Source organism: Indicator indicator, chromosome 2 (genome assembly GCF_027791375.1).
Source record: "Indicator indicator isolate 239-I01 chromosome 2, UM_Iind_1.1, whole genome shotgun sequence".
NCBI classification, from domain to species: domain Eukaryota; kingdom Metazoa; phylum Chordata; class Aves; order Piciformes; family Indicatoridae; genus Indicator; species Indicator indicator.
The window spans coordinates 7,599,156-7,622,887 of record NC_072011.1 but is presented as its reverse complement, the minus strand read 5'-3'; the positions used below and the strand labels follow the sequence as shown (position 1 = coordinate 7,622,887).

General features: G+C 45.3%; 1 protein-coding gene across 2 annotated transcripts; it reads right to left on the bottom strand.

Annotated features, from left to right (window-relative positions):
* Window positions 1-1,700: 1,700 nt before the first annotated feature.
* SLC35A1 (solute carrier family 35 member A1) lies at window positions 1,701-21,553 on the bottom strand. 2 transcript variants are annotated; one of them, XM_054395996.1, is made up of 8 exons: window positions 21,523-21,553; window positions 16,861-17,038; window positions 9,583-9,742; window positions 9,082-9,234; window positions 7,776-7,842; window positions 3,576-3,752; window positions 3,051-3,185; window positions 1,701-1,849 (listed from the first exon to the last, which is right to left on the bottom strand). In XM_054395996.1, exons 1-8 carry the CDS (start codon window positions 21,536-21,538, stop codon window positions 1,722-1,724), a joined length of 1,014 nt encoding a protein of 337 aa, XP_054251971.1. In that variant the 5' UTR covers window positions 21,539-21,553; the 3' UTR covers window positions 1,701-1,721. The 2 variants fall into 2 exon arrangements, with proteins under 2 accessions (XP_054251971.1, XP_054251962.1); XM_054395987.1 differs by lacking the exon at window positions 3,576-3,752 and having other exon boundaries at window positions 21,523-21,538.
* Window positions 21,554-23,732: the final 2,179 nt, after the last annotated feature.

Below are 23,732 nucleotides of genomic sequence, written 5' to 3'. Positions count from 1 at the left end.
AACCACCTCACTGAGCAACCTGTTCCAGTGTCTCACCACCCTCATGGTGAAGAGTTCTTCCTAACATCCAATCTGAATCTACCCATTTCTAGTTTTGTTCCATTCCCCATAGTTCTGTCATTATCTGATACCCTAAAATTCCCTCCCCAGCTTTCTTGTAGGCCCCTTCAGATACTGGAAGGCCATAAGAAGGTCTCCTTGGAGCCGCCTTCTTTTCAGACTGAACAGCCCCAACTCTCTCAGCCTGTCTTCATAGGAGAGGAGTTCCAGTCCTCTGATCTTCCTCGTGGCCCTTCCCTGGACACTTTCCAGCACATCCAGATCCTTCCTGTAATAGGGGCTCCAGAACTGGACACAGTACTCCAGGTGGGGTCTCACCAGAGCAGAGTAGAGGGGGAGAATCGCCCCCCTGGACCTGCTGACTCTGCTTCTCTTGCTGCAGCCCAGGATGTGCTTGGCTTTCTGGGCTGCAATACCTGAATATCCACAACCACCAAGGCCTTGGCTCACCAGAATGGCACTCTCATGGCATGCTCTTCTACCTCGTTGCACTGAAGGGCTGGTGAAAGGCAGGGAGGAGCAGCCTGTCCCACTGGAACAGAAGGTAAGCGTGGTTGTTAAACACGCTGTGATTAACATGCCCCACTTACACATAAACCCCAGCTGGTTAACTCAGGTCTGAAGGAATCTAACCAGGATATAAACTTGGTCACATTTTTCACTCCACTTTAAAGGCAAACAAGTTGCCCAGATGCAGCAAGGCCAGTTTTCTCAGTGCAGAGTTGCAGTTTCTGGAAGGCCTCAGAAAAGGAAGGAGAGGGATGAAATTAGACAGTTGGCACTCATAAATTAAATCCCAGCCTAACACGCGTTACAGGGTCTCTTTTCAAGCACCACACTGTATGCACAAAAAGGTTTGGAGAGACAGTTAAAATTGTTCTAGTCTGATACTCTGACTCATTCATACTTAAGCCAGAGATAAAAGGACATGTGAACTTTCCCCTGGGGTACAGCTGGGATTTGACAAAAAAAAGATCGCAGATCCCTCTCCCAGCTTACAGCAGGTATAAAAGGCACTTCAAAAGTGAAAGAAAATCTGCATCTGAAGAGAAACTCCACTCTGTCTTTCTGACTTTTTAAACCAAACAGCAGGTACTAATTTGAATTGCTTCTAGGTGAAGTGATGCTTGAAGTGTGGTTATTCCTGGTGGGGTTGTGTCATCTCATATGTATCACCTAGAAGAGAAACTTCTCTTGTCATTAATCAAACTGCCCTTGCAAGAGTTTAAAAGCAATGCTGGCAAATAATTGCTCTTTTTTTAATAGATTTTTATGAAGCCTTGGAGCATTTTTGCCTTCACAGGGCAAGACAGTTTATCAAATACACAAACAAATTTCCACCCCCTACCCCCATTATGTACATTATATACAATTGAGAGTTCAATTCCTTCATTCTGCTTTCCTTGGAAATGGGACTCTTCACTATCCCATAGGAATGAAGAATACTTTCAGTAAAATACTCATCCAGGTCCTGGGCAGTAACATGGCCTCACATCAGCCATGGGAAACTGCACTTGTAAAACAGAACTAATTTCTGCTTTTAGCCTATCCCACTTAAACCATTTCATGACTAGCTTAAGGCTATTTAAAAAAAAAAAGATGCCTTTTTTTTTTTTTTAAAGTCCATTTTTTCTCTTGTCTGTCCATTTTTCTGGACACTGTCACACAGCAGCAAGTCTCTCTTTTGAGGTCTTAGTCTCTGCTGGCTGGATTTTTGTAGTGTCTTGTCGTGGTACGTAGAGGTAAATAGAAATACACACCAGGAAAGCACCCAGGGAGAAGGTAGCAGCTGAAAGGAGACAAAATAGCTTAAATAAACACCTCTGTATAAATATTTAGAATTCTAAGCTATATAAATCATTGTGATATCTGAATTAAAAGTTACTCTAAACAGAACTACAAGCTGTTAACAGTTCACAGAATCTAGGTTTTTCCTCTGTCACCAGAACTCTTGAGTGTTTACAATCCCCACATCACTTCAGTCTCCTGTCAGCAAGAATGTGGTGATGGCCAGAAAAGCAAGCATGAAATACCTGCCGTTCCAGCTGCCATCTGACTGCAGTAGCCTGTGATGACACATCTTGTTTGCCTTTCCCTTTGTGAACAGGGCTAAGCAACTCTCATGATGAGGCTTTTACAGAAAGAGCACCAGTCCAGCTTTGATTTGTGACAGCCATCAAGAAAACATTTTGCCCCAAGTGAATTTTTAAAACTACTTTTGTTTTCTGTCACTTGCTTTAAGATGTTCTTTTTTCTCCTTATGCAAACTTCCCTTAAGCTTCACCTCACAAAAGCCCCATCAGACAGCTAGCTATTCCACACCATACCAGCTTTCGATTATGGCAGTAAACTAAAAAAACACACAAATCTAAGCAGTGAAGGACTGAGCAGGAACTACTGCCTCCAGCACAGGGGACAGACTTGGTCAGGAAGAAAATCCCCTGTAATTGTAGGACAGCCCAAAGCAGTCTGCCATTTCCTCTCAAAAATATTCCCTACAGCAGTCATGACCCCAGCTGCTGTTTGACTCACTCTCAGGAGGTGGTGCCCACAGCAAATAGAGAAGGTAAAAGTGAGTGCAGTAGTGGGGATAACTGTGTAAAAGCTCTTGCAGAAATAGCTGAGGAGTTCATTTGGCATTGGCAGTACTAAAACCAACAAGAAAGGATAAGTTATCAACAACAGGCTTGGGGAAACAGCTGTATCACACTGAGTTGCCTCGAAGTGATTGATGAATTAACCTGTATAAACCTTTCTGAGGTTTTAGGGTACCTCTGAAAGAGCAAACTCTTAATGCCTCTGACAGGATGAGGTCATCAGGCCCCTTATGGAACACAACACAGATGATAGTAGTGTGCAAGAGCCCTGGAGAAGACCTGAAATTAAAACTAAAAATCAAAGGGAGGCAAAAAGAATCACTTTGGAATGAACCTGCTAGCCAGGAAAGAAGTGTGTGCATATAGTCAAACCAAATGCAAAAAGGCACTTACTTATCTGGAGGCCAAAAAGGAGAACTGATGCAACAGTAGAGAGCACAATGGCTGCTGCTGCAGAAAAGCCTTTCATAATGTTATCTGTGTACTTCACAACCACTGAAGTGTAGACGCCACCTACGCTGGCAAGAACTGGAAAGCAGATAACATGTTTCTGTTAGTAAAGGTGCAGTAGGTTACTCCTCAAATGATACACTTTCCTCCAGTGGTGCACTCTGGGTTTGAACCACATTGCCCAAATAGGTGACTTAATGCAACAGTAAAATGGGATGTCTACGTGGCATCTAGGTCAGACACAACTCATTGACAGTTGCTCTACTCCCTCCTCAGTGGTTTTTTTTCAGCACAACCCTAAATCAAGCAAGTGAGTCATTTTCAAGAAAATGATACTTTTAAATAAAAAAAAGCCTCAAAACACAGTGCAAACCAGCATGTCAGGAGTGAATTTGTAGATCTGTGCAATCAGTTGTAGTTTAAAAAGCAACACAACGTAGCAAGACCCTAAAACCACAAGATACTTACAGATGACAAAGCAGACGTAGTAGGTATAGCCATAGAAAAAACCTTTCTCCAGAACCTGGGCTCCCTCTGACACGTACACACCAATTAAGGTCACCACAATCCCAGATAAGTACATCTGAATATTCCTCACCCACAAGGAAGTGTCTGAACTCTTTAAGATTTTCTCAAAGAAAACTCCTGGAAAAGAAAAAAAGAGAAGAAAGAAAGATTTCAGTGAGATGAGTTTGCATCCTAGCATTTATAAAGCCAGGCAAGACTGCTGGAATCATTTTGTCCCACAGACTGTTAGGTTCCACAGAAGTTCCCAAGGATGAGGACCCAACACCACCTCCTGCTAAAATGTCTTCCACAACAGGATCATTTTAACAGGTATATAACACCAAAAAATAGATTCTATTTCTCTTTACAGTTGCTGTAACAATGAACCTCATCAACAATTAAAACTACTCTTCACTTCTTCTGATCGATCTGCCAGGTGTCTATCCAGCAGAGTTTCTTCTGTACAATTCTACACCAGGAAGAGTTTTCACCTTAGCACCTGGTATTTCTCCCAGGACAGTATTTATGTATTTCAGCATGATGTGGAACTATGTTTTTTTTTGTCTCCACTGGGATAATTACCAGCAAAAACATAAGCCATGGGTGGGTCTGTATTAGCTCAGTACTGAGACTGCACACTGTAATGTGGTGGGTTGAAAATTCCCCCCACCCAACATTAAATTTGCCAGAGTAGCTCAGTTGGAAAGCAAATGAAAGCTGTATTTTTTAAACAAAATTACAATCTAGAATAGAATGCAATGAATATGTACAAAATACACAGTATTTACAATATTTACAGGTATGTACAATTAATAAACAGCACAGAGACCATGGGAACTGCAACAGCTTCCCTCCTGCCTCCCCCTTAACCCCTGTAAAAAAGGGACAAGAGAAAGGAGCAGAGAAAGTTGGTGTTAGACTTAGCCAAAACAATGCAGCCAAGGTCAAGCAGAAGCCAGCAGAAGCACAAAATTAGCATCTCCCAGCCTGAGGAAGCGAGAAGAGAGAGAGATTGTTTTGGGAACTAAATCTTATAGTAGATACCTCTCCAATGGGATTGTTTAGAATTATCACTATTTTCCTTTTTACACCCAACAGTGATTTATTTACATTTTACTACTTTCTGTTCAAGAGCTGTGAAAAATTTTTAAAGGCACAGCCTAAAAACCACCACAGCCTTGTGCTTATGGAGCGCTTGGGAGAGCGGCGACATTCTAAACCCACAGCTTCAGGGGATTATGAGAACAAATCAAACCTGCTGCCTTCTGCTGAGTGAAACTACAGGTTGGTTTTGAGGAAATGGAATTCATTTTGAACTGAAGCTCTTGTTCACAAGTGCCACGCTGATGAGCTGCACTTTTATTCTCTGCATTAAGGAAATTCCCCAAATACTTGTCTTTTTGTTATTCTATGAATATGTCAGACCGAAAGGTCGACATTTGCCAAGGCCATTGCTACCTCCCTTTTTAACCACTGCTCCCACAACAGGATTCTGCTGCAAGTCTATTGCTGATTGATGTCACCCAAGATCCTTCACACATTATGGAACTGACAAAGATGCACAAAGACCTGTGGGTTGGAAGCCTTAGGCACGCACTTCTCATGAACTACCTGAGTTAGCTCCAAGGCCTGTGTTGCTACTCTTTTTATTCATGCTGAATGTAATTTATAATTCAACACAGTATATGTGAATATTTATGCTGAAGAAAGTAGAGAATAGATTCATATATCAGGGGGTTCAAATAACAAAAAAACAACACCACCAAGGAAATACTATATTATCTCATACAAACAACATCAGCAAGTATTGTTAATGACTGCGATATTAAAAAGAATCATAAAATGGTTTGAGTTGGAAGAGACCTCTGAAGGTCATCTAGTCCAATGCCTTCTGCAGTCAGCAGGGGCATCCTCAACTGGATCAGGCTGCCCAGGGCCCTGTCAAGCCTCACCTTGAGTATCTCCGGGGATGGGGCCCCAGCCACCTCCTCAGGCAACCTGTTCCAGTGTTCCACCACCCTCATGACAAAGAACCTGTTCCTAACATCCAGTCTAAATGTGCTGTTCTCTAGTTTGAAGCCATTGCCCCTCATCCTATCACTACAGGCCTTTGTAAACAGTCTCTCTCCATCCTTCTTGTAGGTTCCCTTCAGGTACTAGAAGGCTGCTATTCGCTCTCCCTGGAGCCTTCTCTTCTCCAGGCTGAACACATCAGCTCCCTCAGCCTGTCCTTGTAGCAGAAGTGCTCCAAGCCCCTGACCATTTTCGTGGCCCTCCTCTGAACCCTCTCCATCAGGTCCGTATCCTTCCTGTACCGAGAGCAGTAATCTACCTTGAGATTTCCACCTGCTCAGAAGACCCACAGAGCACAACCAGATATAATCAATCAGCATACCAGAAATTAGGGTTGAGTATGAACCATTTGTCTAAACCCAGAAAACAGTAAGCAACCCCAAGGAAACCATGCTTTTGGATATGCATAAAATATAATGCATAGATGCATAAAATGCACAATAATGCCTATACAATGCATAAAAATAACTCCATTAGGCAAGATGAAGGAAGGAATGGGTGCTGTTTAGGAGAGATTACTCTTCAGTACTGCTTCAAGTGACAAAGGACCTGCCATTATATGTTTGTCCAATGCTTTTATGAGCATTGTTGGGCCCCTGGATACATCAGCTTGAAGAAGAAACTTCTTTTCCATCTCTGAAGGACAAAACCAAGTATTTCTTTAGAATTTGCTGGAATACTATATAACCACTTAACATGGGCAGTGCAGAGACTGAAGGTTTAATGCCAAAGTAACTTCTTCATGTGGGTGTGGGAAGGCAGAAGCGGAAAGGAGTCTGAACAGGATTTATGTTTTCAACATCTAACGCCCCAAGGGCAGGGGCAGTTCACGGATGAAATACTCTGTCCTCCCAGCTGCCTCCAAGCTACAGCTGTCAGTGAGGAAACACCCAGCCTGCAATCCTTTTGCAGGAGAACAAAGCTGTAGGTGTCCAAATCCTCTAGGAGCTACCTTTCAATGGCATGCATTTACAGACCTTAAGAAGCACAGCTGTCTACCCACATTATCAGAGAAAGCTGGAGAGCTTTAGGAAGCCCTGAAGGCTTCACTGTGAATGCTGTATTCTGTCTTGTGGCTTGGGAGCATCTACTGAAATGAGTAAAATTGTGTAAGCTTCCAGGAAAAGTTAATTGAAGTTTACATAGTCTTATTTAGTACTTCTGCTTCAAAGTGCCCATTTCACTGAAGAGACATCAATCAAGATCAACACCCTACTGCTTTCCTCCCCTGCCAATCAGAATGTTTTCCACCAGTAACAAGTGTGTGTGCACAGCACAGTATTATTCTTGAAGGATCATACAGTACTAGAGGTGGATGATAATCATCTTGTTGAGATGCAATAATTATGTTTACAGCCAGGGAAATAAGACCTTGTGGGTCAAATTTCCAATTGAGTAGTAATTTGCATTTCCTTATTTCTCATCACCAGCTCACTTGTCTCCAATTTCTGGTCTCTCTCTGCAGAAGCCAGAGAAAAACTACTGAGAGGGGAAACACTGGTTGCAGAAGAAAACCAACCCAACTCAAAAATCCTTCATGCAGTTAATCTAGGCTTCCTGCTACTCACCTTCCTCTTTGCCTCACTCATGCTCCCTCTGCACCTCAGTTAGATTCACCACCTACAAGATTACAGCTATGTGTATTTTGGGGCTGAGCTACTGCAAGAACTGAGTGAGGAGCTCAGTTCCCCCCATAAAAAAAGTGCCAAGTGTTTTGTGTGAGCACATAAGGTAGCCAGTCCCTGTAAAGCCAACTTTATAAAACTGATGTGCATTCATTAATTGCACTCAGTCGTTATGGATGTTCCCTACAGTGTTATTCTAGGCATGTGAAAGACACTTCCACTTGCAAACCATCAAGTAAAGCCAACAGTCTGTGCTCCCAGTCATTTTTGCTTGACAACTGAAGTAATCATGTCATGAATCTGTCAGAATTACTGCCAGGAGAAGGTAATTTATGGCAGAGGGGATAAAGTCCTTTTTTATCTTCTAATCAGTGAAGACAGTTAACTAATGTTGAATGTTCTGTTTTAAATATGAGTTCTCTGGTCCTTCTGATGTGACCTGCGTGCAGAAATGGCACCATACCTGCAAATCCTGAACACAGTACAGCCACAGTAATCGCTCCAAACCCTAGCCATGGGTTCTGCTCCACCTGCAACAGCAACCATTATTTTAAAAAGGATGCAAAGTTGTTCAGTAACTTACTGAATTTAATCAGTTCCAGAGCTACTTCATGAATTACAGCAAAATTACTAGCCTTTCATTAGAGTTTAAAATGGACTTGCTCAGTTAGAGCTGTCCTTTGCGTCAGCTGGGTGTAGCTGTGTGGTGGTTCACTTTCTGTGTGTACTCCTACCAAGTCCTGCAGCACTCACAGGCACAACTACATGGCTGTGGCCAGGCTTCCCAGCTGCACGACCTGCAACAAAGCTGCTGAGGGGTCTGGAGCACAGCCCTGTGAGGAGAGGCTGAGGGAGCTGGGGGTGTTTAGCCTGGAGAAGAGGAGGCTCAGGGGAGACCTCATTGCTCTCTACAACTACCTGAAGGGAGGTTGTAGCCAGGTGGGGTTGGTCTCTTCTCCCAGGCAACCAGTGACAGAATCAGAGGACACAGTCTCAAGCTGTGCAGGGAGAAGTTTAGGCTTGATTTTAGAAAGATGTTGTTCACAGAGAGAGTGATTGCCCATTGGAATGGGCTGCCCAGGGAGGTGGTGGGGTTGATGTCCCTGGAGGTGTTTAAGAAAAGCCTGGATGAGGCACTTAGTGCCATGGTCTAGTTGATTAGTTAGAGTTGGGTGATTGGTTGGACTTGATGATCTTGGAGGTCTTTTCCAACCTGGTTGGTTCTGTGTTTCTGTAATGCCAGTGACCAGCAGGCCTAAGAAACAGAAGACATTTGTTCCTTCGTAGAGCAGGATTAGGTCAGTGTCTCTGAAGGGTGTGTTTAAATGACATACCCACACCCACAAGGCAGTAGAGTCCCACTCCTAATTCCACCAAGTGTTTCAGTTCCAAGTTCTCTGCTCCAGCAATTACAACAATGCCAGGGCCAGCTGCTGGGAGCACAGCTTTACTCAGCTCCTCCTATGATGGTGTGTTAGGCTGGTTAGGGTGGCTGTGGTCATTTATACTAATTGCAGCAATCAGCTGCCTTTCCAACAAGGGAGGCTGGAGCATTACCACAAGTCTGCCTGAACTGGTGTACAGCAAACATGAAAGCAAATCATCAGACTGGTGGTTATATCATAGATGAAGTGGCTGGAAACAGGAAAAAAATCCTGCTGTCTGGAATGTTTAAGAGACCTCACCTTAATTGCAGGTGCTGTGAAGTGCAACACAGAGCATGAGGCAGTTTGTTCTTTGGTGTGAAGTGGCAAAATGTGAACTCCTACCTGTACTTTCGTAGCCTGAGCTGGCTTCCACTGAACAAGGGTAACACCACCACACAGCATGAAGACAGAGAACCACTGCAGCTTAGTAAGGGTGCGCTGCAGCATGAGGACTGTAAATAAAGCTGTACAAGGGATCTTCAGCTGGTATGTCACCTACAGAAGATGAGAATATAACATAAGGGATGTGGGTTTTATAAACTCACCCCAAACAAGGAAACAGAACAGTTAATTCAGCTACAGAATGACAACATTTTCTGGTCATCGATTTCCTACAGATCCTTTGGGGGTTTGCACCACTGCCAATCAAAACAAAGTCAGTTTGAAATGCCTTTTGCAGGTTAGCTCAGAAAAACCAGAGCTCCACAACAAAGTGTAAGCTCTGTAACAAAGAAATATCTGGCTTTTAACACTGAGGCTGAAGAGGGTACTGTGTGCTAGGCAGGTACATACAGTAAAGACAAATGTATTGGCAGGTCAGTTGCTGACAGAAGTGTGTATTACCTGGTAGACTGCTGCATCCAAGTTGCTAAGAGCCAAAAATGCCATATTGTTTTGAACAGCATAGACCAAAGATGGAACGCTTAGTTTTAGCAGTTCTTTAGGACTTCCAAACACATTTTCTCTTAAAGATGTTATTAACCTTGCCAGACTTCCAGTTTCTCTGCAAAATAAAACATTAATATAACTGGGGACTCTCTTCAATTGATATTTGGAAACAGGAATCAAATCAATGAATCCTTTGGGAAGGCTGAAAATCTGGTCTCAACAATCAGTTGTACCTTCTGCTCATTAAAGATAAACTGACTTGGGAAATAGGTTATCAGCAAGCAGAAACCCCTGAAGCTGAAGTACTCATTCTGGAGTTATATTAGGTCCATTACTGTGTAATAAAGTAAACAACAAACCATGAACACTGCAAACACTGAAGGGTATACAGGCAGCGGCACAGAAAGCTGTCATGTCCTGTCCCTCCTTTATTTTTTGTACTAATATTTGTGTGATGTCAAATGCCTGTGATTTTCCAGATCCCCTTCAAACTGAACCTTACAGCACAGCCAAAAAACATCATAGCCTTGCACGCTATGGAGCTGGAAACAGCTTTCAGCCTTCGGCCAGCCCTGGGCTTCCTCTTCTCTCTTGTGCTACAGGAGATACTAGACCAGCATACATGCTCCCCAGCAAAGTGTGTGGGAGCTCCCTTGGCATCTGCACACATCTCCTTCAAGTAATTACAGCATGCACAAGAGCAGGCAATGGGGAAGAACACGTTGCTTCTTGCTGCTGTCCTCTTCTGGGGCTTGCTCTGCAGCTTATTAAAGCTGACCTCTGCATTACTAGTTCTCCTTTATCTTTTGCACATCAATCAGATACTTGCTTACTTGCCACTGCTACTCAAGTCCTCTAGTCCCCTTCCCAATTTCCCCCAAGCCTCATGTTCCCCCTTTCCTTTCTCTTCCTTGGCCACTGACAAATACCAACATCCAAAGTCACTCCTGTCCCCTTCCAAAGGCCTCTCAACTTGTAACCTGCATTGCTTTTAACACTTCTTTTTCTTCCATTACACAGGCAAGGGAACAAATGGCTCACATCCTCCTCAGCTCTCCACAAGCCTAATTCCCCACATCTCACTCATGTCCCAACTTCTTTCTTTCTCATTAATGTACATCATCTACCTGCCCCAAACTCTTACCAGCAATTACAAAATTAGCCATGTCTCTGTGCTCCAGGCTCCTTCATTCATCACATTTTCCTTGCATCTTTTCCATTCCTGATCATTCCCAACTCTGTGCTCCAGGTTCTTCAGCTTTTCCCTTTCTCTCATGATCCCTCCAGCCAAGTTTCATGCTTCCATTGCCTTCCTCCCTGCCCAGCACCAGGCACATACCCCCTCTACTGCTTATTTCTGTAGTGAGAACAATCTTTGCACAGGCAGCTGCAGGAGACTCTTTTTGTCATTTCCCCATAACAGTGAGCCCACATAAAAAAAAAAAAAAAAAAGTCAGAGTCAGTTACCAAACAGAGGCAAGTATAGTTTCCCATACTCTTGTTGTGCAAGTGAGGTCACCTGTGAAGCTCTTTCCTAACTTAAGGGGGTATTTAGCTTGGGACAGATGAGGTAACACCAAACATGTCACATAGGTGTCTTTTGCAAGACATGTCTGACCACAAGGGACAACCTCTGACAGGAAAATCTACAGACAAGTAACACTTAAAGTGAATTCTGCAACACCAGGAAGGAGAAGAGTTCATGCTACAGCTCACCATAGCTAACTGCACTACAGACAGAACTGCATGAAATGTTATAAGCCGTAAGTCATGGCAAAGGTCTTGGTTTACTTATTCCTATACTATATCACACAGGATTGGGAGATGAGATGTACAAGAAAACATACAGCCCCTGGTAGTGCACACATACTGCTGGACTAACATGCTTCCATCTCCAATGCCTAGCTGCAAATCAAATATAATTAGCACAGGTACAGTTCTACTCTGGAGGAATAAGAAGTCAAAAAGCACAGTTAACAGATTGTTCTCTTTGTCAGTACTAAGGAGGGCTGTCAAACAAGAAAATAGTACTTAAACTCTGTCTGCTTCTGTTCCAGACCATGCTCAGTGAATTAGCTGATCACATTTGAAGTCAGATCACAGCAGTAACAGTAGTTTCTATCTGCTTTGACTTCTAGCATGGAATTTCAGCAATGAAGAATAATTGATGTCCAGTAAGCACCATTTTCACTTCAGTTTTTAAGAACAGCTATTAGATTGTTCATCTTTGCAGTGGGTGTGCTTTCTGAGGCAGGCACTTATCAGCAATCTCTGACTGTAAGCTGAGGTCAGTACAAAGATCACGTGGAAACAGATTTAAATCTGCAGCCCAAAAAAATACAATTTAAACCAAGCCTCTGTGTACAGCTGATAATGCAAAATAAGGTGCCCGAGAGGTACACTGCAAAGTCATGTAAGAAAAAAAAATAATTACCCAGCTTGAATTCAGTGGTCTTGATGTTAATCTAGATTCAACATAAAGAACATTGTGTTTTCTTCATAGGTCTGAATAGATAAGAGAGGCTAATAACAATCAGCTCTGCAACAGAAAGGTGCATTTGCCAGGGAAGTTGAAGTTAAAACCAGAGCTTGTGTGTCAGCTCCCTTTCTATTCATAAAATCATAGAATGCTTTGGGTTGGAAAGGACCTTAAAAGGTCATCTAGTCCAACTTCCCTGCAGCGAGCAGGGACATCTTCAACTAGATCTGGCTGCTCAGACTCCCAGCCAACCTGACCTTGAATGTTTCCAGGGATGGGGGCATCCATCGCCTCTCTGGGCAACCTGTGCCAGTGTTTTACCACCTTCATTCCAAAAACTTTCTTCCTTGTATCTAGCATAAATCTACCCTCTTTTAATTTAAAATCATTATTCCTTTTCCTGTCACAACAGGCCTTGCTAAAGAGCCTGTCCCCATCTTTCTTCCAGGCCCCCTTTAAGAACTGAAAGGCTTCAATAAGGCCTCTTCTGGAGCCTTCCCTTCTCCAGGCTGAACAGCCCCAATTCTCTCAGACTTCACAGTGGACACGCTCCAGCCCTCTGATGACTTTTGTGGCCTTCCTCTGGCTCTGCTCCAACAGGTCCACATCCTTCCTGTGCTCAAGGACTGGACAACATCCTTCCTGAGGACTGAGGGGCTGGACAACAATACCCCAGGTTAACTCTCACCAGAACGGAGGGGCGGAATCACTTCCATTGACCTGCTGGCCACATTCCTTTCGATACAGCCCAGGATATGGTTGGCCTTTTGGGCTGCAAGTGCACACTGCTGACTCATGTCCAAGTTTTTCACCCACCAGTACCTCCCAGTCCTTCTCTGCAGGGCTGATCTCAGTCCCTTCATCCCCTAGCATGTCTTGATACCAGGATTGCCTCAACTCAGGTGCAGGACATTGCACAATCCATTGCACAATCCATTGCTTCCTCATCCACTGCTAAGTAATTATGTACTGTTTAAGAATGAAGCCAATCTAATTACCAGATAGTGAATTGGTCTTTAAATAAATATGGGAAGTTTGAGAGTGCAGTTGAGTAAACAATTACACAGCTTAAACTACCATAAAATTGTCTTCCAAAAGACAAATCTTTTGGCATGTATCCACTCAACGTGCCTTCCAGGAAAAACCTTAAAAGTAAGAACAGTGAAGGCATGGTGTAAGAATGTGGAAAAAAACCCAAATTCTGCAGCTGGAACAAGGTGAGAGTCACACTCCAGCATTCCATGCACTGCTGCAATCCGTGCTGGCTGTGTGGAAAAGGCAAAAGGCACCTACCCAAATGGAACCCACTGAACAGAACCAACTGGTTGTATTCCTTTTTCAATGTGGTTATGAAGCTACAAAGGCACCTTGCCTTGGGTGAGACAAATTGGTCAGGACTTTAAAACTGGAGGAAGCTTTAAAAAGAGACACTGAAGGAAATTATGCTGGGATTCATGTTGTTCAGCACATTCAGAAGTGATCTAGACTCCAGGGGGACCTTAAGAGTTGCCTTCCAATACCTGAAAGCTGGAGAGGACTCTTCATAAGGGTGTCTAGCAACAGGGCTGGGGGAAATGGTTTTAAGCTGAGGGAAAGACTGGACTTTAGGAGGAAGTTCTTCAGTAGGAGGGTGGTAACACTCTGGAACAAGTAGCTCAGAGTGGTTGCAGACGCCCCCTTGCTGGAGGTGTTTAAGGCCAGACTGGATGAGGGCTTGGGCAAGCAAGTCTAGTTGAGTGGTGTCCCTGCCCATGGCAGGGGGTTTGGAGTAGATGATCTCTGAGGTCCCTCCCAACCTAAGCCATTCTATGATTTTATGATCTAAGTTGGGAGATTACTAGGAAATTGGCAAATTTTGCTGATTATTCAGTTATATGTAGGAAAATTTCAAGAGCTGCCAAAGATTTTCCCACTACACCAAGCAGAATTCACCAGATCTTTTGCCATCTGAGAAACAGCTCAGTTACCTGGGTGGCAAAGGAAGGCATCCAAACCCACCAGCACAAGTGAGACATCCTACCAAGACAAGGTCAGCATGGCCTGCTGGTGCCCACCTCTCTCTCAACAACAAAAGAAACCCCCAACCCCCGAAGCACTAGCTGACCAATCGTAATAGACATAACACTTCTCAAACAGCTCAGTGAATCAGTTTCATCCCATTTTAACTGACAAATAAAGCTCCACTGCCAATAAATGAGAAAGAATCACATGAAATGACAACCCTAAAATAAAGCAGCCATCTCTAAACTTGTTGTGGGATAAGGTGTCCTGAAGGGTCAAACCCCCAAACATGCCCTAGCCCAGACAACAGGCTAAGCACCTGCAAATGTCCTAACCTGAGCACTTCCTGGGGTCCAGATAAAGATGTACCACCTGTAATTAGCTTTGTAACACAGCTGGGAACTGTGTGTGCCCCTGGCCATGTTTGGATATGCCCCATCCCATAGGTCCAGTTACCAGGGTTCTGTGTTACCAAAGGGCATTAATTGTCTTGGGACAGTGTTTAAACCAGACCAGAAGTCAGGGAACTTGCCTTGTGCTCACCCAGACAGCAACAAGAGACAAATGCTGACTGAGTAGCAGCTGAGGACCTGCTTACCACAAAGAGATGAGAGCCAAATGCTGCCCAAGAGCAGCTTAAGAATCTGCTCTAGCAGACCAACAACTTCACCCAGGCCTTGCACCTGGACCAAGGCAGAAAGGGGAAAAGCTCCAAGGGAATTCAATCCCAGAAAATGCTACAGCCCAGCAACAGAACACACGAGAGAGAGGCTCCTTAGCCCTCTCCAAGCCAAGGACAAGCTCCAGACTGTGAACTGGGCACAAGAGAGAGGCTCCTTAGCCCCCTCCTAGCCAAGGACTGCTCAAATCATAGCCACAGCATCTGGGAAGACATCAGACAGAGGAGCAAGTCATGAGTACCCAGCTAATCTGCCACGGAATCCCATTGGTGGGAAACCCACAGATCACAGCACCTGTATGTCCAATTGGAACTGCTGTATTGGAAAATGATTTAAATCATTTGACTGTCTTTATATGTGCCATGTAAAGCCCACAACCAAATAATTGAACCTGTGAATGAATTTTGTAAATCAGTTACAGTGGTTTTTGAAGATACCACCACCAGGAAATATTAACTGTAAAATATATAAAAATATACATTTTTATTATATAAGGATGTGAGTAGCTCTCTGACAACCACCAGCTCAAGGCTCAGCTATGCCAGGTCCCTGTTAAGAGAGGCATGGGGAATCCACCCCACCCCTCTTCACCTCCCCAGTTGCCCTTGCACAACAAGTATGAGGCACTGCAAGTTGAGGGCAATGTGAATGAGAAGGCAGAAGAGGAACCATCTGAGGGGTTGCCTAAAGCAAAATCAGCCCCCACCCTGCATCAGGACTAGCACCATAAAGAGGAGGGTAATTGTTATTGGTGACTCTCTCCTGAGAGGACTGTTCTGAAAACATAAGATGCTTCTCATGTAAAAGTAATTACCTTTTTAATTATTTCAAGCAAAAAGATTGTTTGTACATTTAATGAACACAAGTGTTAGGGAGCCTTTGCAAAAGGCAGATTGCTTACCCTACTGAACTAGGCTTCTCTGGTATACTCTAAAGAGCCTGCCTTAGAACAGATTAACTTGACAAACAGATCATTTGAGAAATTAAACACACAGGTGAGACCACCAGGTGCAACCCACAGATCCCTCACTGTTGAGAAATGTGGGCTGCTGCAGTCCCCAGAAAGCAGGCTGGATCAGGACACCACTCTGGTGACAACACCATGAGAACCACAGCATAACCACTCACCAGCAGAAATACGTCTGCCAGTATTTTGTGCTGGCAGCAGGAGAGGCCCAGAGTGCACAGAAAGAAAAACAGAAATCTGTTGCCAGTCACACTTGCCTTTTCTAACTCATTACAATTAATGAAAGGTTAAACAAAAGGCAATCTGCCACAGCTGCCTTCCCAAATTCAAATTTTGTCTCATTTCTAAAGCAAGAAAAATGCCATTTTGATGTTAAGTAGAGAAGATGTGATAAAAATTTGAAGTACACCATGTGACTTCATGATCCTCCAGCATAAAACAGTCAGTCCTCTGATGTACCAAAAGCCACAAAGAGATAAGCAGAGACTCTGAAAACAAATTCTACCACAACAGAAAGAGCTGGGATTTGGAAAAGTCCAGAATATACAGATTCTTCCAAGGGAAGCTGAGAGGCAAGACAGCAGACTGATGGCCTCCCTACTTCAGATACTCATGTGTGAGACTAAGGTTCTAGTTCTTAGCAGCAGCCTGAGATTGAAGAAGCTCCCCATGTTTTTCTTTCAGCATTGATTCCCCAGGTGAACAAAGAAAGCCAAATATCTGTCTGTAACACTGCATGGGAAAATTGACAAGGAAGAGCATTACAGTTTCATCTAACTCAGTAGATGATGGCTTATAGTCCAGGTTTCATCTACACCAGTGTTTTAACGACTCAAAGCATCACAGATAATCCATGCTGACACTTTGATCCTATTCCAAAGCATACAAAAATAGAAAATACACAGAAAGAACACACCTAAAATCTGTGTTGTTTACAAAGCAGTTTCAGCTGGGGACTCTCGAGCTCTAACCCGCTCTAAAGTGACTCTCCCACAGCACGACTACCCAGGCATGGTCTCAAATGTACCTGCGCTTTGACAGCTGAGAATCTGAGGTTAGAAGCAAGCATCTGTTTTCCAAACACTGGTTAGCATTCCCAGACTTACTTAGCCAAGATGCCCACACTCAAGAACAACTTGATAACCTCAGTGATGCACACAGCTGTGGTTGAAAAGTAGAGTTCTGCCTCCACCGTCCTTGTGTAGCGCAGTGCCACCGTGTACGCTGCAGCGATCAGGGTCATCACTGTGAGGCAGTACAACTTGAACAGTAAGCTGACATTTTCTGAAAGAAAACAAAGAGAATGACTCAGCATGGCCTTCATTTTAATTTAAGAATCGAAACGGGGTGTTCTCCAGCTGGAGGACTCTATCAGAGACTGCTGGGGCAGTGCTGCTAAACGTTTCCTAGCAGAAGTTTACATTTTAAAGTCTTTTCTCAAAGAAGCTTGTGGAGGAACTCCAGGTGTTTGAAAAGAGGATGTCTTCTTGCCCTCATAATCATTCTTCCTTGCAGAAAAAAATATGAATTTTAGTCTAACATTTATCATTCAGCTTTCTGTGCTTCCCTGTTCTTCAGCTGACAGTAAGTGCTCACTCTGAAACAGCAGCTTTCCACGCAGCGTGCTGAAGTCGGACACAAAGAGTGTTAGTAGACAAGTAAAAGCAAAGAATGAAAAGTTCAGTGTAGCAATGAAAAGAATCAAGCTGGCCAATCTTAATAAATAAGGCAGCATTTCCTTCAGCCTTATTTTCCACCTAAATAACAAAAAGTTTTGCTCAGAATGGTGACGGGACTTCACACACTTCTTGGAAAATTGTTCACTGTAGAAAACAGGAAGGTTATGGCCGTTCAAGTAAATTAAATCATATGAGGACTATGTATGTATTAACTCTGCTATCCCCAGTCTTCCCCACCACTGTACTCCTGCAACAGCAGCAATTCTTGTGACAGCTGTACCCTGGACCAACCACTAGCCTGCACAATTTGGGAGTTAGCCCTGGGGAAAGGCAGTTTTTCATCCAGTCACCCTCCTCCGAGAGTTTCATGGGGTGGAGGTGGCAAGGCCACATCAGTTCATTCTCATGTCAGAGAATGGCTAAGAATGCACCCATAACAGTAAAGAGGACAGTGCATGGCTCCAAACAGGACTTCTCTGCGTGGAAACATCACCTACAACATGAGACACCAGCAAATGTGTGGTGCCTATAAAGCCATTTTTGTACTGGTAAGTAATTCTTTGCAATGTGTGGCAACTGATGGGTGAGTGTTGGCCCTTCAGCACCATCTGTCTGGCCATTATCTGTCATCTTCTGAATATCCTAAAGAAATGTACCTTAATTGACATAAGTTTATGTTCCTCTGCTGATTAGAAAATGAGCTAGGTGATAAGCTCCAGGCAGATTTGTCCTAACGCTGTTCATTCAACATGGGAATGAGTTGCTGAATCTTGTGCCGCCCATATTTTGGTTCATTTTTCTTCCAAGCCAGTGATGTCTTCCATTGCATAACATTTCTGCAAGGTACAGTTAATGCCTCCTGCTGCTGCAATCATTTAAATTAGCTATTTCCTCATAGATAAAAATCTTACTCACATCAGTAACCACTTTTAAAAGGCAGAGCCAATTAGTTTTCGGACTAAGAGCCTTACAAGCTGCAATCCATTTTTAAATTGTTTGGATTGTGGGGAAGAGGGGAAAGGGGAGGGAGGATCCAAGAGCACAAAAAGCAGGAAAAAAAAAAAACCAAACTCAATCCAGTTTTACAAAAGAAGATTTTCTAATGATATTTTAGTGCTGACAAATGATAACGTGCTTTTACACATTGAGAATTTAAGTTTATGCACTACCAAACTAAAACTAAACTTAATCCTTGCCTATATTAACTACTCTTTAAACAATAAATAAACACCCCAGTTTGCAAACTTCAGTAAACCAAATGCAGCAGGAGATACTGAAGCTAACAACTATACTCAGGAGTTCTAGCTTTGTGTAAAAAAAAACAAAACTATCTGTAGTTAGATTTTGAGCCTGAACATTTCACTGGTCTGGCCCATGTCTGCATCAGTACCAGTGCAGACTGAAGACAAAAGGAAAACATAATTCATAGAATGGTCCAGGCCAGAAGGGACCTCCAAAGGTCATCCAGTCCAACCTCCCCACAGTCAGCAGGGACATCCCCAACTAGATCAGGTTGCCCAGGGCTTCATCAAGCCTCACCTCTCCAGGGAAGGAGCCTCAACTACCTCCTGGGCAACCTCTTCCAGTGTTCCACCACCCTCGTAGTCAAGAACTTCTTCCTGATATCAAATCTAAATCTGCCCTTCTCTAGTTTGAAGCCCATTGCCCCTCATCCTGTCACTGCAGGACTTTGTAAAAAGTCTCTCCCCATCCTCCTGTAGGCCCCCTTCAGGTACTATTAGGTCTCCCTGGAGCCTCCTCTTCTCCAGGCTGAACACCCCCAGCTCCCTCAGCCTGTCCTCATAGCAGAGGTGCTCCAACCCCATGATCATTTTTGTGGCACTCCTCTGGACCCTCTCCATCAGGTCCATGTCCTTCCTATATTGAGGGCTCCAGACCTGCACACAGTACTCCAGGTGAGGTCTCAGCAGAGCAGAGCAAAGTGTCAGAATCACCTCTCTGGATCTGCTGGCAATGCATCTTTTGATGCAGCCCAGGATGTGATTTGCCTTCTGGGCTGCAAGCTCACACTGCCTGCTCATGTCCAGCTTCTCATCCATCAGCACCCCCAAATCCTTTTCCACAGGGCTGCTTTCTATCACCTCACCTCCCAGGCTGTATTGATAGTGAGGATTGTTCCAGCCCACATGCAGCACCTTGCACTTGCTCTTGTTGAACCTAATGAGGTTCACCTGGGCCACCTCTCCAGCTTGTCCAGATGCCCTGTCCATATCTTCTACTGGTAAGTGTGAATTTAGATACCAATGCACCTTTATTTTTGATAGTGGGGATAGCATAGGGTCTGCAGCCTACCAAACTGCATCTCCAGCAAGACAAAATTTCAGCATTTGTGTCAAACAATCCACATATTCATCCTGATAAACAGGCAGTCTCCAGGGCTCTATTGTCTACTTTATCTAATTTTATGTTTTTCTAATTAGCAAGGCACGCACACAGAATCACAGAATTGCCAGGGTTGGAAGGGACCTCAAAGATGATCCAGTTCCAATACCCCTGCCATGGGCAGGGACACCTCACACTAGAGCAGGTTACCCAGAGCCACATCCAGCCTGGCCTTAAAAACCTCCAGGGATGAGGCTTCCACCACCTCCCTGGGCAACCTGTTCCAGTGTCTCACCACCCTCATGTTGAAGAACTTCTTCCTAACATCTAATCTAAATCTGCCCTCTCCCAGCTTGGATCCATTTGCCCTAGTCCTATCACTACCTAACACAGTAAAAAGTCCCTCCCCAGCTTGCTTGCAGGCCCCCTTCAAACACTGGAAGGCCACAATGAGGTATTCTCAACAAGCTGAGCAGCCCCAACTTTCTCAGCCTGTCTTCACAGGAGAAGAGCTCCAGCACACCTAAAGGCAGCTGTTTCAGCACACATCATACCCCTGCAGAGGGGGAGGCCCCTGCCATGGTACAAAGCAATACTTTTGCCAAGAGCAGTCTAGTTCTGTCAAGCAAACCTGAACTCCCATTCCTTAATCCAATATATATATTTAACAAGCTAAAAGAAGCTGTGCTCATTTCCCAGACTTTCTCTCACTGGCTTCAGCAAACCCCACTCAAGCGAAACAATTTTCAGCAAAAGGGACCAGACAGGCCAAAAGCCTCAGGATATAAATGCAGGCCTCCCACACATCTCCACAGCTCATCTAACCACCCTGCCAAGCTCTTTCAAACGGCAGCCCAAGGCCAAGCCTGGCACACCAAGCACCACCTGGAGCCTGCCAAACAGAGCTGGGGCGGTGGGCACCTCAGCCCCTGCCGTACACATGCTGCGAGGAACTCCCGCTCCTGGCACTTCTCCTCCTGGGTTTCTCCCCTTCTCATCTCCACAAAGCCTGCTGCCAAGCGCTGAGGAGCCCTCTGCATGCCTTTGCTGGGGGTGCTGGCAATGGGATAAGCATCCCATCTGAAGGGCTTAAGCCCACCTGGTCTGTTCGAGACCTTCAGCTTCGGGACCGCCGGGGCTCTGGCATCGGTAGACAGAGTGCCCAGAACCCCAGGGACCGGCGCTGTTTTTAGGGCCCCCAGCAGGTCGGATGCCGAGGAGCTGGGGGTGCCCGTGTTGCATTGACGAGAGGGGCCTCACAGCCTGAAGCGCTGCGCCCCATTCAAACGCCCCCGCAGCAAGAACAGGCGACAGATGTGTCACAGCTCCGGAGACAGCTGCGGCTGATCCTAACGGCGGAGGCGGCACCGATGCCCCCAGGCAAGCCCTGGCCCGGGAGCACCCACCCCGCCGGGCAGCGCCCCCCACACGCCAGAGAGGCGGCGGTTCCCCCGCGCAACTCCCGCCACCGCCGGTCCTGGGCCAGGCCCGTCACTGGCGGTAGCAGAAGAGCAGGGGGAGAGCAGGAAGGCGGCACATGCGGACAGCGCCTCCCCGGCGCGGCCCCGCGCCCCTTCAGGGCCCCTTCCCGCCGCGTCCGCCGTGGTGCCCCCCGGCGCCGCAGCCCAAGCTGAGTTCTACTCCCTGTGGCTGGGGGAGGCGCGCTTCGTATCGGGGGGCAGCGGGGTCGGCCTCCCTCCGAAAGCCACAGCACCTCTCTCCCCACGGTCGCGCCGCCGCTCTCACCTTTGGGAGGCGACATCGTGCCCGCAGAAGTGGCCAAAAGCGCCGGGCCGGAGCCGTCCGCCGTGCCCCGCCGCTCCTCCCATTACACCATAGAGTGCGCCGTTGCCGCCTAGAGCGCCCCTCCTACCTCTTTCCACCATCGAGTTGGAGGCTCGGTCGGCGTAGAGAGCCTCTCTGGCCGCCGGTGAAAGGTGCGGGTCGGGTTTCTGCGGTCAGATCTGGGCACTCGCCCCGTTGACCGAGATGTGTGACGTGCGGAGGCAGGAGGTGACACGGGCGGGCGCGGTGAGTGCCCGGGCTGGCTGGGCCACGGGCGGGTAGGCTGTCAGCCCCCGCTGCGGGAAAGCTCCAGCCGAAACCAACAGACCGGCGCCGTCCGGAACGACCCGACCGACGCGCCACGCAGGGGCAGCCGGCTGTGGCAGCGCGCTGTGTGACTTCCTCAGGGTAAAGAAACGTGTGTGATGAACCCTAAGGTACAGACAAGAAAATGCGTACGAGACGCCCGGAAAAATCAAGAGCATGCAAAGGGCGAAGCATGAGGGTGTCAGGGGATGATTTCCTGGGCGTTTAGCCGGTGATAGTAATCCGATTGAGAAAGCAGCATCTCTGATACACCGAGCAAGAGGTGAGCACCAGCGGTGCGTTGCCTGATGCAGAAAGAGTTTTGAGAATTGCTAAAGTGCTGGAGCGTCTCCAGAGAAGGACCACGAGGATGATCAGAGGGCTGGAGCTCCTCTCCTGTGAAGACAGACTGAGAGAGTTGGGGCTGTTCAGTCTGGAGAAAAGAAGGCTCCGAGGAGACCTTCTTGTGGCCTTCCAGTATCTGAAGGGGGCTACAAGAAAGCTGGGGAGGGACTTTTTAGGGTGTCAGGTAGTGACAGGACTAGGGGGGAATGGAACAAAAGTAGAAATGGGTAGATTCAGATTGGATGTCAGGAAGAAATTCTTCACCATGAGGGTGGTGAGACACTGGAACAGTTGTCCAGGGAGGTGGTAGAAGCCTCATCTCTGTACGTTTTTAAGGCCAGGCTGGATGTGGCTCTGGAAGCCTCATCCCTGGGTGTTTTTAAGGCCAGGCTGGATGTGGCTCTGAGCAACCTGATCCAGTGTGAGGTGTCCCTGCCCATAGCAGGGGGGTCGGAATTGAATGAAGTCCCTTCCAACCCAACAGTTCTATGATTCTATGATCTGTGTGCGAACTCCTCAGTTTCTGCCATGGACACTGATAATTTAAAGCTTTTCTGTCCTTGCAGGAAAGAGTGTTTTGGAAAATACTGTGACATTACATAAGTGAAACCGCTCTGAAGTTTCCTGCAGCTTCTCCTGTAAGCGAGTCAGCTGTAATTTAAGTTGGATACTTGCTCATTAAACAACTGAATAGAAATGCTTCCACAAGGTCACCAAAGCAGGCACTGCTATCCATAGAAATAAACATTTTTGCCAAATCTCCTTGCAGCAATCTCTTTGGATAAACTTGGATGCTAGATAAAAGAAAATTACATAGCTTTATCTAAAGATGCAGGTTAATGTGAAAAAATCCAAAACCAATCAAACAAACAAACAAAAAAAAAGAAATAAAATCCCAGCTTTTCAATTCCTTAAACTTTGCCAAAGAATTTGTGTAAAGCTTATCCCCAGGGCAAACTGCCCCAGCATTAAATTGTAATGTCTCCAATGTATAAATTCGCTGGCTTGTAAGATTTGTCAGACTCAATCTCTCAGAGGAAAAGACAGAAAAAGGAAACCCAAATTGTTATTTTTGACATAATTTTCTTCTATGTGAATACATAATTTCTCAGTTTAGATTTGTACACATATAATGTACTATAGCAAATAAAGAGCTCAAAGCTTGTCTTCTGATGTTTAATGATGTACCAGTACCACCATGTAGAAGAGTCATATGGTGAAACCTTAAAAGAACAGCTGTCAGCTGTGGAAATGCCACTTTTGGATCCTCTGCTATGCATTTCATGTTGTCCTACAAATAGAATTTTGTGGCCTGTAAAACTAGGTAAGTCATGTTCTGTTTGAAACAGTGGGTCATAAACCAGAATTTCTTTGTTTGACTTTGAATGATTCTTCATTTTACACCTTGATAACCTCATTGCTGCTGAAGTTGTATTTTCCACCTGTCACAGATACAGAGAGTGCAGGGAGCATCTGCTCTACTCCTGTGTGCAGGGGGGAACCTTTGCTGTCTCACTGCA

Excerpts from the sequence above, each read along its gene's own strand:
- SLC35A1 (XM_054395996.1), bottom strand. Across the intron at positions 7,843-9,081 it reads CTCAGGCTACGAAAGTACAG|GTGGAGCAGAACCCATGGCT; the intron begins GTAGGAGTTCAC and ends TTGCTGTTGCAG. Across the intron at positions 1,850-3,050 it reads CCTTTTTGGCCTCCAGATAA|CTGCTACCTTCTCCCTGGGT; the intron begins GTAAGTGCCTTT and ends GTCTCCTTTCAG.